The following is an 11745-nucleotide window of genomic DNA, read 5'->3' as shown; positions in this document are numbered from 1 at the left end:
CTTGTGTTATGATTTGTTTGAAAGCGTCATGTTTTAACTTGCTGCTTAATTTGTTTAGTAGACTTTTTGCATGTTTTCTCTCGATGATGTGCCCTCATACCGAGGTAGACTTCTCCATATCCAATAGATTCCAAAGGTGATCGTTTAAAGTTTAACGTATTGAAGCTTTAGCCTTGGAAAACCTCAGTTGGTCCAATGTTTAGCCTAGACTGAAGAGATTCATTGTCAAGAACACTGTGTAATATTTGGCATTTCTATTGTTTTTAAAGTTTCACATGTCATATTTTTCACCTTAAGAGCCCAGTAGTTCTGTTTTCCAGTCATTAGAGGATATTTTAAGATTTAGAATGCAATGCATTTGACTGACTGGTGCTCATTAGGGCTTTAGAAAGTTGTTTTAACGTCTTGACCAGAACCAATGTAAAAAGAAGTGATCATTCTCAAAAAGTTTGCCTGTACTGATGCTGGAGTATCATGTAACATTTTATGTTGATTTGAAATGGCCATACACGGGGACCTGAAGTGAAATTCTCTTCAAATGTGTACCAGGCAACACGAACATGACAGAATACAATGGAGAACATTTTATTAAGATGTTTGTGTTGGGCTGTTTTTATCATCGACGGCAACCGGCCGACCCGCTGCAGTAAAAGGCAAACAAGACGCCACGGTTCACGTTAGGTGGTGGTTGCTGCACTGTCACAAGGAAAGATGGTAAGACCAAAACTAATAAAGTGAAGTTCCAAGTTAAGATTTTGCAGGAGTGAATATTGAAGAAAAACATGTATAGAAATCTGTTCATTAGTCAGGAGTAGGGATATTAACCTAGCGAGCAGCTCTGGAGGAATTAAAGAACTGCATCACTAATGTTTCTACACTAGCCTCTATTTTTAAGCTTATACTGCGAATCTATTTTCTAAACAGGTTCATGTACTTTATGCAAATTAAATATCATCAAACTATTTATTGACGCGTATGTTAGGAACAGTTTTTTCCTTTTGTGTGTGTGTGTGTGTGTGTGTGTGTGTGTGTGTGTACAGTAGACACATGCATACTAAAATATATTTCATGTGTATTTCCAGTATACAACTGTCTCAACACCCTTATTATGCCTTGTAATGATTAACTGGCTTTGATATGACCCAAGTAGGACTTCTAAAATGAGAGCCTTTAAGTTGTCTTCCCCACACAAACACACACACACACACACTCGCAGAGTCACCCTCCCCCCTGCACACGTGCCACCCAGTGAGCCGTCTCACTCTGGCAGGAACAGGCACTCCTGTATGCTGAGGAGCAGCTGCTCTTCATCGCCTGCACACAGGTGGTTGCGGTTTGTTATTCTGTCCCCATCAGTGATACAAGTGCCCCCCTTGTTTTGTTGTTTCAGATTTTTTGATTATATCCCAAATGTGGAAAAAACAACGTTGGAGATCTTGTAAGGGGCGTCGTGACACGGTGACGCAGAGTACAGAATGTGATCCGCCTTCCAGCAGTGGAATTTCCCAGTGTCCTGCTTTTTTATAGAGATCGCCGATAAAGAGTGACGTAGAAAAAGCTGGCAAGGAAGTGTGGAGTGATGACATGGGCTGAATGGTATTTTGCATTTTGCCAACTCTGTACGTCCTCTGCGAGCCAACTGAACAAACACTCTGAGTTGTAGTACTGTCTGTTCCTTGAGGCAAAGTCCTGCGTACGGCTTGTGACTTTCACTCACATGAAGCGTTTTCCACGTTATGTGGCTCTCTGATGGTCTCGATCACAATGCAGGGAATGCAGATCCCTTTAAGTACATTAAATACAGACTTTTTTTTAAACATTGGTACATTTCGCAAAGAATCATTTAATGTAAAAATTTGACACTGATAAATCATCCCATTATTTTTCACTACCTCTGTTTTTAAAAGTATCACAGAATTTTTTCATAATTCTTGAGGTGTTTTAGGTTTGTTTTTTTCCCTCCAACTTGACCCCTAACCGTAGTTGTTGCACGGGTGTTTCTGCACTACCCAGTGAAGGTGTTTCTCTTTTTTTTATGTCTCTTAGTGTGTATCTGAGAACTAGGCCAGGACAGTGTAAACATCTGGCTGAATCCAGCACTTGCTGCCTGTTGAGAGCCATGACAGATGGAAAGGGAGCGTATGGCTCAAACACTTCCATCTTTGACTGCACAGCAGTTGTCTTCCCAAAATAGCCCGTGCTCTACGGCCTTATATGTGCAGGCCTGTGTGGTGTGCCTGAGGGGGCATCATGTATCTAGGCCACACAATACGGGCTGTGGGCTCATTGTTGCTGCTTACCAGCAGGCCTATCACTGCCCCAGGGACGAAGCCTATCTCTATGTCTCAGGACAACACACCATGCATCTCATTCAGCTCAACCGTGAGTGTCTCCTTCACCTTTTCTCCTTCCTGGACAAAGACAGTCGGAGGAGTTTGTCCCTCACCTGTCATCAGCTGCGTGAGGTCTTCCTGGACCCCTGTCTCTGGAATCTACTCCACTTCAGCTCCCCTTGTCAGCTCAGGAAGGACAACTTTGTGCTGGGACCCTCGTTGCGTTACTTAACTATTAGTTGGTACTCCAGCATGGTCCTGCAAGTGTGCAACATTGAGGACTGGTTGAAGAGCTCGTTTCAGAAGAACATCTGCAGTAAACACGAAAGCCTGGTCAGCACGTTCCTGGCCCATGTCTGCTATATGTGAGTGTTTGTGTGTGGCTCTACCCTGCTGTGTTGTGTGATCAGAATGACAGCTGATAAAAGCTGAGAGAGGACACTGTAATATCCTGTAATAATACCTCAAGCACTGACTTTTAAACACCTTAAAAGTAGAGTAGAATTAACATGACATTGGCACAGCTTGTGTTCATCTTGACACTGGCACGAGAACAAATTGCGTCTCTCTTTATGTGTCTTGAGGATGCTCACACAATTTGGGGGAGGGGATGTTGCTTTCAGGGTCATTTACACCCACATCAGGGAACCAAATGGTTTTCATTTAAAGGCACGTCGCTCAGTCTAACTGCCATGTTTAGCTGCAGGCAGCATGGAACATGATCATTAGAAACAGATGGCATATCCACAACTGGCTGTGGAGACAGAAAAATGACACATCTGTGGGACACAAGACTGATTCTATTAACTAACATAACTGTGGTCACATATCAAAATATATTTAATGAATGACGTGACAGTTGGACTTGATAGGTCGCTGAAAAGTAGCCGTTTTGGCTTTTGGCCTTGTGTGCGTGGCCGGGTCCAGGCAGGAATCGTCCCGGAGAGGCGTAATGAGGTCTCTGGATAATTTCTTCAAGGCAGCCAGTAATAACAGTCGATGTGAGGGAGCTTGGCCACCACAGCTGGCCGGGACAAGAGGAAGGGAAAGGGGGAAAGGGGCAGTCTCAGTGGCGTGTGTACAACCCTGTGAGGACTTCCTGTATTGTGAAATTTGAGATTTGTGATGTGAGAGCTGTGAGATGAGTCAGAGTTTAGAACCACCCACTTCGTCTGAGGCTTGCATCTCTGTGTCCTTAAGGCACACTCTCTGCATACTGATAAACCCTCCCAAATTGTCAGAAGAAAGGAAGCGCACGTGACAAAGTGGGAGGGAACACAGAGGCTGTGGGGGTGATAAAGAGTGACTTGGCTCCAGACCCTCCCAGTCAGCTGCATAGTGGAGATTTATGCAGGCAGGTGGAGCCTACAATTGGCTCTTTGTTGCCGTCAGAGGAATGAACATGTGCTCTGTCTGTGCCTGCCTCTTCCTGGATAAGACTCCACGCAAACTCTGACGCCAACCTCGTGTCTATAGTCTCTTTTTTTATCTACATGGAAAAAACTATAAAACATAGCATGTCTTTGGGCCTCTTTTGCAGTGTACTTTCAGTGTAATACTCTGCAGAGCCAGAAAACTACAGTAAATCAATTTTCTTAAGGTCACAGTATTAGAATTATACAAGATTAATTAACATGCCTGATTTGCAGTATAGTGTGGGCTGCGCAGTGGGTGGCACAAGAAGCTTTGGCATGAGACTGGTTAAACATTTCTGAGTAGTTTTACTCCGATCTTTACTGTGCACCATTTGGATAAACTGATGCTTTCTCTTACATAACGAGAGCATGCGTGACTTTTGCTTATGAAGTGCTTAAGAGATTTATCTGACAGCTGCTTTGGAAAATATTTACTACTAAATCTAGAAAATAGAAGGTTCCAGCAATGTTTTAGGCTTTTTTTGACGCAAACCTTTCCCCTCAAACGACTGAAGGACACGAACAGTAAATGTACACTACGTCTCAGTTCCTTTTAGAGCTCACTGGATAATTTGACCAGACAAATTAACCGTTAGGAAACCAAACGGCTCATTACAGGCATGATTACAGGTTGGTGGTGTGGTGTTCTGCTTGTGCTCAACATAGACCAGTCTGCTCTTGCTGCTGTTTCTTTCAATGGGAACTACATCATGTCTCAAACATAAATTAAAGGCATAAAAAAAAATTCTGAACATTTTAGGCACACACTGCTAGGTGGAAGCACTTATATTTGCCCTCGCTACTTTGAGAAGATCAAGGTTTTTGCTTTTCTTTCATTTTCATTCAGCTGCTACGTTCCTACAGTTGGCGAACATATGAAATATTATGGGAATGAATTTGAAAACTAGCTTACAGACGGAACAAACAAAGAAACCCATTAAAAAGAAATTATTTTCCACTTAAAAAAACAAGGTGCTATGAGGCGGTGCTTTAATGCGCCAACAACTAAATGCCTGTATGTATGTAAGTGCACATATTCTATGTGTGTGTGCAAGACAGATTCAGATAAGTGGGTATGTACATATTGGAATAGCACACAAAAGAGTCTGCGCACAGTGGAAGTTCCATGAGAGGGCGGATTATGTAATGGGTTTAAAAAAATACTACTCCTCTTATCTCTTGCTTCTATCCACTTCCTATCCTATGTCATTAAAAAAGACAAACGAGTCTCTAAATGGAACTGTTTCTTTTTAGTGCACTGCCCGACTTCCTCAATATTTTGTTAATGTCAATAGCGTCCGATCACATGCTCTGCTAAAGTCTCACTCTGAGCCCATGCAACAATGCAGCAGGGCACATGGATCGACTGCATGCTCAGAGGTTACTGGGGCACTGCCCTCAACACTCGCAGGCAGCTGGAATATGTCGGGCTCACATGTGGTGAAGTGGTAAGATTATGTAAGTCTTTATGTAATCTGCATCTGTCAACATGAATGACACTCACTATCCCTTGCCATCCCGGTGCCTGTCTACCAGCTCTGGCCTGCCGCTAGGTTGCAGTGCACTGAATGACAATCCAGCAGTGCATGCATTTCACAGAAACACTTGACATTTTGTTTTCAGAAGCGGTTTTCTCATTAAAATTGTTGTCGGCTCTTTTTTTCTTCACTTACTCACAAAAGCTTTTTAAAGAAAGGAAACACACATGGCCCGGTGGGACTCGGTGTACACAGAAGGTCTAGGTATTTAACAGCTCTGTCATTAAACACATCATGTGTCCATCTCGCAGTATATATATCCCAAGGCATTATGAGTAAAGATGACACAGTACAGGTTTTGTACTCTATGTGTGAAAAGTGAAAACCTGCCTCAGTTAAGCGACATGACTTACGGATGTCTCTACCACAGGTGCCCCAACTTGCTGTCGCTAACCATGTCTGGCTGTGGACACATCACTGACCGGGATGTGATTTCTGTGCTGCAGTGCTGCAGGAAGCTACGCTACCTCCACCTAGAGAACTGCGTCCGCATTACTGACTGCAGCCTGGAGGGCGTGGTGGCTCACGGAGACAATCTGGAGGAGGTGAAGGTGGATTTTTGTAGGAATATCACTCAGGCAGGGCTGCAGCACTGTAAGGAGATGAAGCCAGCCCTTCAACTGACTGCTCAGAGGAGCGCTGACTTGATCCCCGACAGCAAGCCTGAGGAGAGGGTACCAATCAGGAGGACACTGCAGAAGGTCCTGCAGAATTCCTGATGGTAGCGGCTCACACCCACACTAACTGGGACCATAAAAGAGCATTCATGTAACTTACTGTGTAATGACTCTACTGTGATGTTTTGTATGATTTGTATTTAATTTTACTTTGTTATACCTTTTATATGACACACATTAAATATAAATTTCTTTTAAATCTTGAAGAAATAGTTTGACATTTTTGGAAAAACGTGTAGTAAAGATGAAGATGCCACCAGGAGCTGCACAAACTAGAAACGGGAGGGAGCAGATCGATTCTATCAAAAGGTTAAAAAAAGACATTTAGCAACTGCAGAAACACAAACTGTTTTCACACCGCAGCCCTGAACTTTTGTTGATTTTGAGAATGTGACAGCACAAATGGATAGACATAGCTGGACTAGACACAAAACAATCTTTGACCTGCCAGCTCGCTTGTACAAATTCTGTGCAACGTTCGATTGGGTCAGTCTGTGCCCGTGTGAGAGCAGCTGCAGGTATCAGTCCCGTGTATCCATGGCCTTTGCTCTGCTCTCTGCACTCTGCTCTCTCTATCCAGATAGTTCACCTGCCAAACACGCTAAACCAAACACAGTAGTGTCTGAGGCAATCTCAAGCTATGTCCCAAGTTGTTTTCCTGACATTGTCCAGAGTTCCCATGTGCCAAATAATGACAAAATGACAAAATTTGAGTTTGCATAAGGGGTCACGTGACCTGTCTCTTGGCCAGGACTAGTTGACAGGCAACAAATGGAAACTTCAGGAAGTTTCTTCTTCCAGCAAAGTAGCTGCTGTCACACTGAATGACAGATCTTCTTTTGCCTTGTCTTATTTCCAGCACAGGCATAGGAGTGTTATCAATCATCTCTGTGTATCTCCAAATGATTGAATAGTCATTTTCCCTAAATGTCAAACTATTCCTTTAATAGCATTTGATGGTTTGATTACATTTTTTACAACCACTCCAGCATTAAAAAGTAAAATACATAAAAAACCCTCAAACACGTGTGTGGTCGTGATCTCCATCCAGAGAGGAAGGATTCTCCCAAGGAAAAATGCCTTAAGCCTGAGTTGTCATCTTACGTAATAGTGACAAAATTAGGCTGAACAGGCGTGTCTGTAAATACCATGTGACAGATTTATGACAGGTGACTGCGGCAGCAGGGTACTCCTTAATCGCTAGTTTCCGACACCCAGTTTTCCAATTTTTAATTAACTGAAGCAGTTCAAGTCGAGTGAATTTGATATGATACAAAGATAAGATGTAAACCTCCAAAGCTTAAGCAATTAAACATCATCATCCAAAATCATGTGAACTTCACAGAAAACTGGCTTTTTTGGAGATTAGGAACTTGTTAAGCATACAGCTTTTGTACTGAAAATTAAGCCTTGAAAGGCGATGCAGGCACCCTAAATTTTCTGATTTCTTGCAAGCCATCAGTCTATACCTAGATGGTTTGGTAACAAACTGTTATTACACTAATTGATGCGTTATTACGATAATACTGTACTGTAGGAAAGCAGAAAATGGTGAGAAAAAGGCAGGCAACAAAAGGAAGACAGACTGGTTAATCGAGAGTTTCATGTTACAGAAAGACTGTGACTCAAAACACAGAAAGAAAAGAACTAGATGGTAAGCTCCAACAGGTGAAAGACCTGAACTTAAACCCTATCAGGCTGGTTTGGGATTAACTGAATGGGCAGAAGAGTGAAAGAAAAACACTTGTGGGAACATCTGCAACGGTTTTGAGGGGGAAGAAAAAACTTTCCACGTAGTGTTTTATATCTATAGTCATAAGTCATAAGTAAGGCTGAGTGAGTGCAAATATTGAATGTTATTTTTGAGACACACAGATTATGGGGGATTATGCTAAATTAAAGAGTGTATATGTATATTTGTATGAGTTTGACAAGAACATCTGAAAAGCACACAACTCACTACTTGTCCTTATCTAATTATTCCTATTTTCTTTTTGTTTGGCCATGCAAAACTGATTAAGCAGTGTAATGTGGTCCATGTGGTTTGGACTACAACGGTGGCTCTCAGACCACAGAATCCTGGACTCAGTGCAGCTGGGACCTTGGATGACCAGGTGGAAAATACAGAGTGAAACTAATAAGACTGTTCCTCCAAGTACAATGCAGCACATGTCAGTAATACCACAAACTCCAGAATGACCACAGAGTGAAATCAAAACATCTCTAAAACCAGTTCAACAAAAGCTGAACGTAAACCAGGTAGGGGTGGAAATCATAGCATAACTGTTAGACTTCATTAGCTGTAACTGTGCGTACCTAAAAATCGACAAGTCAAGTTTTATTTTCATCTACATGTGGGAGAGGATAGTCTAGCACGTACTGTTTTAATCTTGGTTTCCAACAAAGCAAGCCCCAAGCCAACTATAATTATCGTTCTGGACTGAAACACAGGTGCACTGTTTGGAGGCCAGACAACAAAAAGTGTATTATTTACCATCAAATACTGGCTGAAACTGTTAGGAGCTAAGTAGGGAGAAAAAGTCCTAATGCACATCCGGCTGCCTGCAGCAGTCATGCACACAAACAGCACTGAGTGTCAGACATGTAAAAACACGACTGTATCAAAGCATCACTGCTCTGCTTGTTTCTACCAGGGGCAGTGTTTTTATGGTTGGATGATTGTGAGGGAAGATAATGAAGAAAGACCTGAACACGTGTCCATGTGTTTTAGCAGCTACAGCTGATGTAATGTGATTTTTCCTTTACATGTGAAAAAAAGAAAAGGTTTTCACAGGACTCTTTGCAGTCCTGTGTGAAAAACTAAGTAAACCCTTACAGTTTCCCTAAAAATTAAGAGGATAAGCAGCAGCCAGGTGCTGCTAGTCAAATCCACTTGATGAACTGATCATCAGCAAGTGTGGGCATATCTATAAAAGCGGAAGTTCTGGCAGTTTGCTGGTCTGGAGCATTCAGGTGCTTGTTAACACTCCTTCCCAAAAGTGGATGTGGATGCAAAATCACACTACAGGCCTCAGTTAGTGTGTTAAATGTTAAAGTTCATGGCAGGGAAACTAGGGTTGGAAGGGTTGCCAGGAGAAAGCCTTTTCTCACTTAAAAGAACATGGCAGCATGGCTTATGTTGTATCTGAGTAAACCACAAAACCTCAGGGGTAATCTCCTTTGGGCAGACAACACCAAAGGAGAGATGTTTAGCCATAATGCCCAGCACCGTGTTTGGAGACAACCAAACACAACAAACACATCATGTCAACTGTCAGACACAGCGGTGGCAGGGTGGTGATTTGGAGTTGTTTTGCAGCCACAGGACCTGGTCACATGGTTGCAGTCATCCTTGAACTCCTCTGTATAACAAAGTCGTTTAGGGCAGTGTTAGTTTTTGTAGCAACTTTTGATTTAGTTTTAGACACATTTAAACTCAAATCATATTGTTTAAGTCATAATTCAGGCATCTAAATACCTTTAGTTTTAGTCCACTAATTATCACAAAACTTTGATTAGATTCAGCTGACAAAAAAAAAGTGTGAAAGTTTTTCATGTTATTATTTTTCATGTTTGTTATTAAATGGTAAATGGCCTGTATTTGTATAGCGCTTTTTACTAGTCCCCCCTAGGGACCCCAAAGCGCTTTACACACCCAGTCATCCACCCATTCACACACACATTCACACACTGGTGGAGGCAAGCTACAGTTGTAGCCACAGCTGTCCTGGGGCAGACTGACAGAAGTTACCGGTGAGAGTTCCTCAATGTGGTTCAACAAGGGCCTTACTTTCCTTGACGTCCAATGTGAAATGTCTCCATATGTCTACTCTTCTCTTCCTCCAAAGGGTTGACATTTTGGGGAGCATGGGGCTAGCTGCACCATTTCCCATTAAATGTGGGTGTACTACCTGACTGCACAAGGAGATTACCTCCTACCTAATTATCTTCCCAGATTATTTTCATAATGTCAATACATTTCATCATATTTTGTCCTTTTACATCAGTTTTTATTTAGTTATTGGGAAACAAAAAGTAATTGACCAAAACTATGACAAAAATTATTGAACGAAATTAAACCAGGTCCAGAGTAAAAGGTGAGGTTACAACAGAATGTCTGAAAAAGAAAAGACAGGAAAGAATAGCCCAGTTAAAGTCCGGACCTCAAGCACAGAAAGTCCTGTGAACAGCTTTCTTTTTCATATGAGTGTATGCAGTCGCTTCAGTCTATCTGGACTATGAATAAGGTATTCAGGTCCAGCCTTCACACTTGTGGATTCTGGGAAAAGTAATTAGCAAAAAAGGCCGTTTATGCTTTCTGTTTTAGATATCTTTAGAGGAAGTTACAGTCTAAACTGAGCAACAACTTTCTGTGTTTTTTCATGTATAAACCCATGTATCCACTGAATTTGTAGTCTTCTCGCTTCATGAGAGGACTGTTCATGAGAGTGCTGGTGAAATATAAATCCCCCCGAGATCAAATGTGAACCCCCACAAGCATATGTCTCCACTTGTTTAAGCAGTCCTGGGAGAGAACACAGTGGATTTGGGTGTTGTGGATAACTACATCTTCAAACAGACCACACTTTGCAATTATATCCCCATTTTATGAGAATAGCCAGACACAACTTTCACGTTCCAGCGTCTCAAGCTGAATATTGTGCAATTTTAAGACTGAACTGAATGGCCTTTGGTCACATAATCCACTCAACAGGTTGCCCATCTGCAAAAGGATCTCAGCAAAGGTATAAGGCATGAATGTCACTCAAATGAAAATAGGCAAACATTAACAGCAGAACATACTCATTATGCAACACACTGACCTCCTGTATGATTATATAATCATATTACCGGGCTATTATTATAACTGATGCATCCATGTAAGGCAGCTGTGTGTGAAGTAAAATATTTGTTGGTAAAATAGCATGAAAAGCACAAGCCCAAAATGTGTATGTTAAGTGCTTGAAAAACTTTATTTTATTTACCATTTTATTCCTTCCCCCCAAGAGGAAGCTCATAACAACAGTATGGCGTCAGCTTCACTTTCTGCAGGCTTATGTTCTTACCTGCCAAAACCTGCACGTTTAAGAAGGGAGCTGGAAATCGGTGTACTCTGAGGCCTCACCGAACGAAAAGCACAGCAAGATTTCAACTCTGTGATCCTGTCGGAATATCATATAAAAAGCAAATTGCAAGGGATTGATTGAATTTGTTAATGTTGCTCCATTAGAATAACAAATTTCATTAAAAATCCTCTGCCGAGGGACCCAGCTAATCATTTTAATTAGCCGCTCTTGTGGCGTCACGTGGAGAGATGAAAGACCGTGATGTTAATGATGTGGCATTTTCTCGTGTTTCATTAGGCAGTCTCTTACATTTTAATGTCCATCAAAAGAGAAAAAGGTCATTTTTAATTCCAATAATTAATTTGTTAGTATAATTTGTGTTTAAAATATACAGCATGATGCTGCTGGTCCCTGACAGATGAGGTAACAATAGCAGATTAAAAACAACAGTTGAAAATCAACATGTGAATAACACCGAGGCGCACGCTTCCAGAAACACGTTCTTGCAAAGTTTGCTCTCCGTGCTCTTTTGCCATGAAATTATTCTGTTTATTTTAGTCCCCCAGCTTTTACTTAATGACCTCTAAAACTGACAAAAAGGGAAAGTTAAAGCAATGGAAAAGATCCTGAACAGAGATTGTGTTCTTTTAAGCAAAAGAAATTCACTTTTTTTTCAACTTAGCCCTTATTTGGTGATTTAGGATTGCACTCACTTG

The 11745-nt window shown here is 41.6% G+C and overlaps 1 protein-coding gene across 1 annotated transcript; it reads left to right on the top strand.

Moving 5' to 3' along the window:
* The first annotated feature begins 2126 nt into the window (after window positions 1–2126).
* On the top strand, window positions 2127–6804 carry fbxl22 (F-box and leucine-rich repeat protein 22). The gene is made up of 2 exons (XM_085357453.1): window positions 2127–2698; window positions 5657–6804. Exons 1-2 carry the CDS (start codon window positions 2127–2129, stop codon window positions 6003–6005), a joined length of 921 nt encoding a protein of 306 aa, XP_085213579.1. The 3' UTR covers window positions 6006–6804.
* The last annotated feature ends 4941 nt before the right edge of the window (window positions 6805–11745 follow it).

This window comes from Diplotaxodon limnothrissa, linkage group LG7 (genome assembly GCF_057381915.1).
Source record: "Diplotaxodon limnothrissa isolate DT_005_m linkage group LG7, D_limnothrissa_male_GT1.1, whole genome shotgun sequence".
Taxonomy (NCBI): domain Eukaryota; kingdom Metazoa; phylum Chordata; class Actinopteri; order Cichliformes; family Cichlidae; genus Diplotaxodon; species Diplotaxodon limnothrissa.
Note: the sequence above shows the minus strand (reverse complement) of the source record. Positions and strands in the feature narration are given on the sequence as shown.

Bases quoted from the DNA above. Each gene is read 5' to 3' on its own strand.
- fbxl22 (XM_085357453.1), top strand. From the start codon at position 2,127: ATGGAAAGGGAGCGTATGGCTCAAACACTTCCATCTTTGACTGCACAG. The intron at 2,699-5,656 runs GTGAGTGTTTGT...TCTCTACCACAG, and splicing joins CTGGCCCATGTCTGCTATAT to GTGCCCCAACTTGCTGTCGC.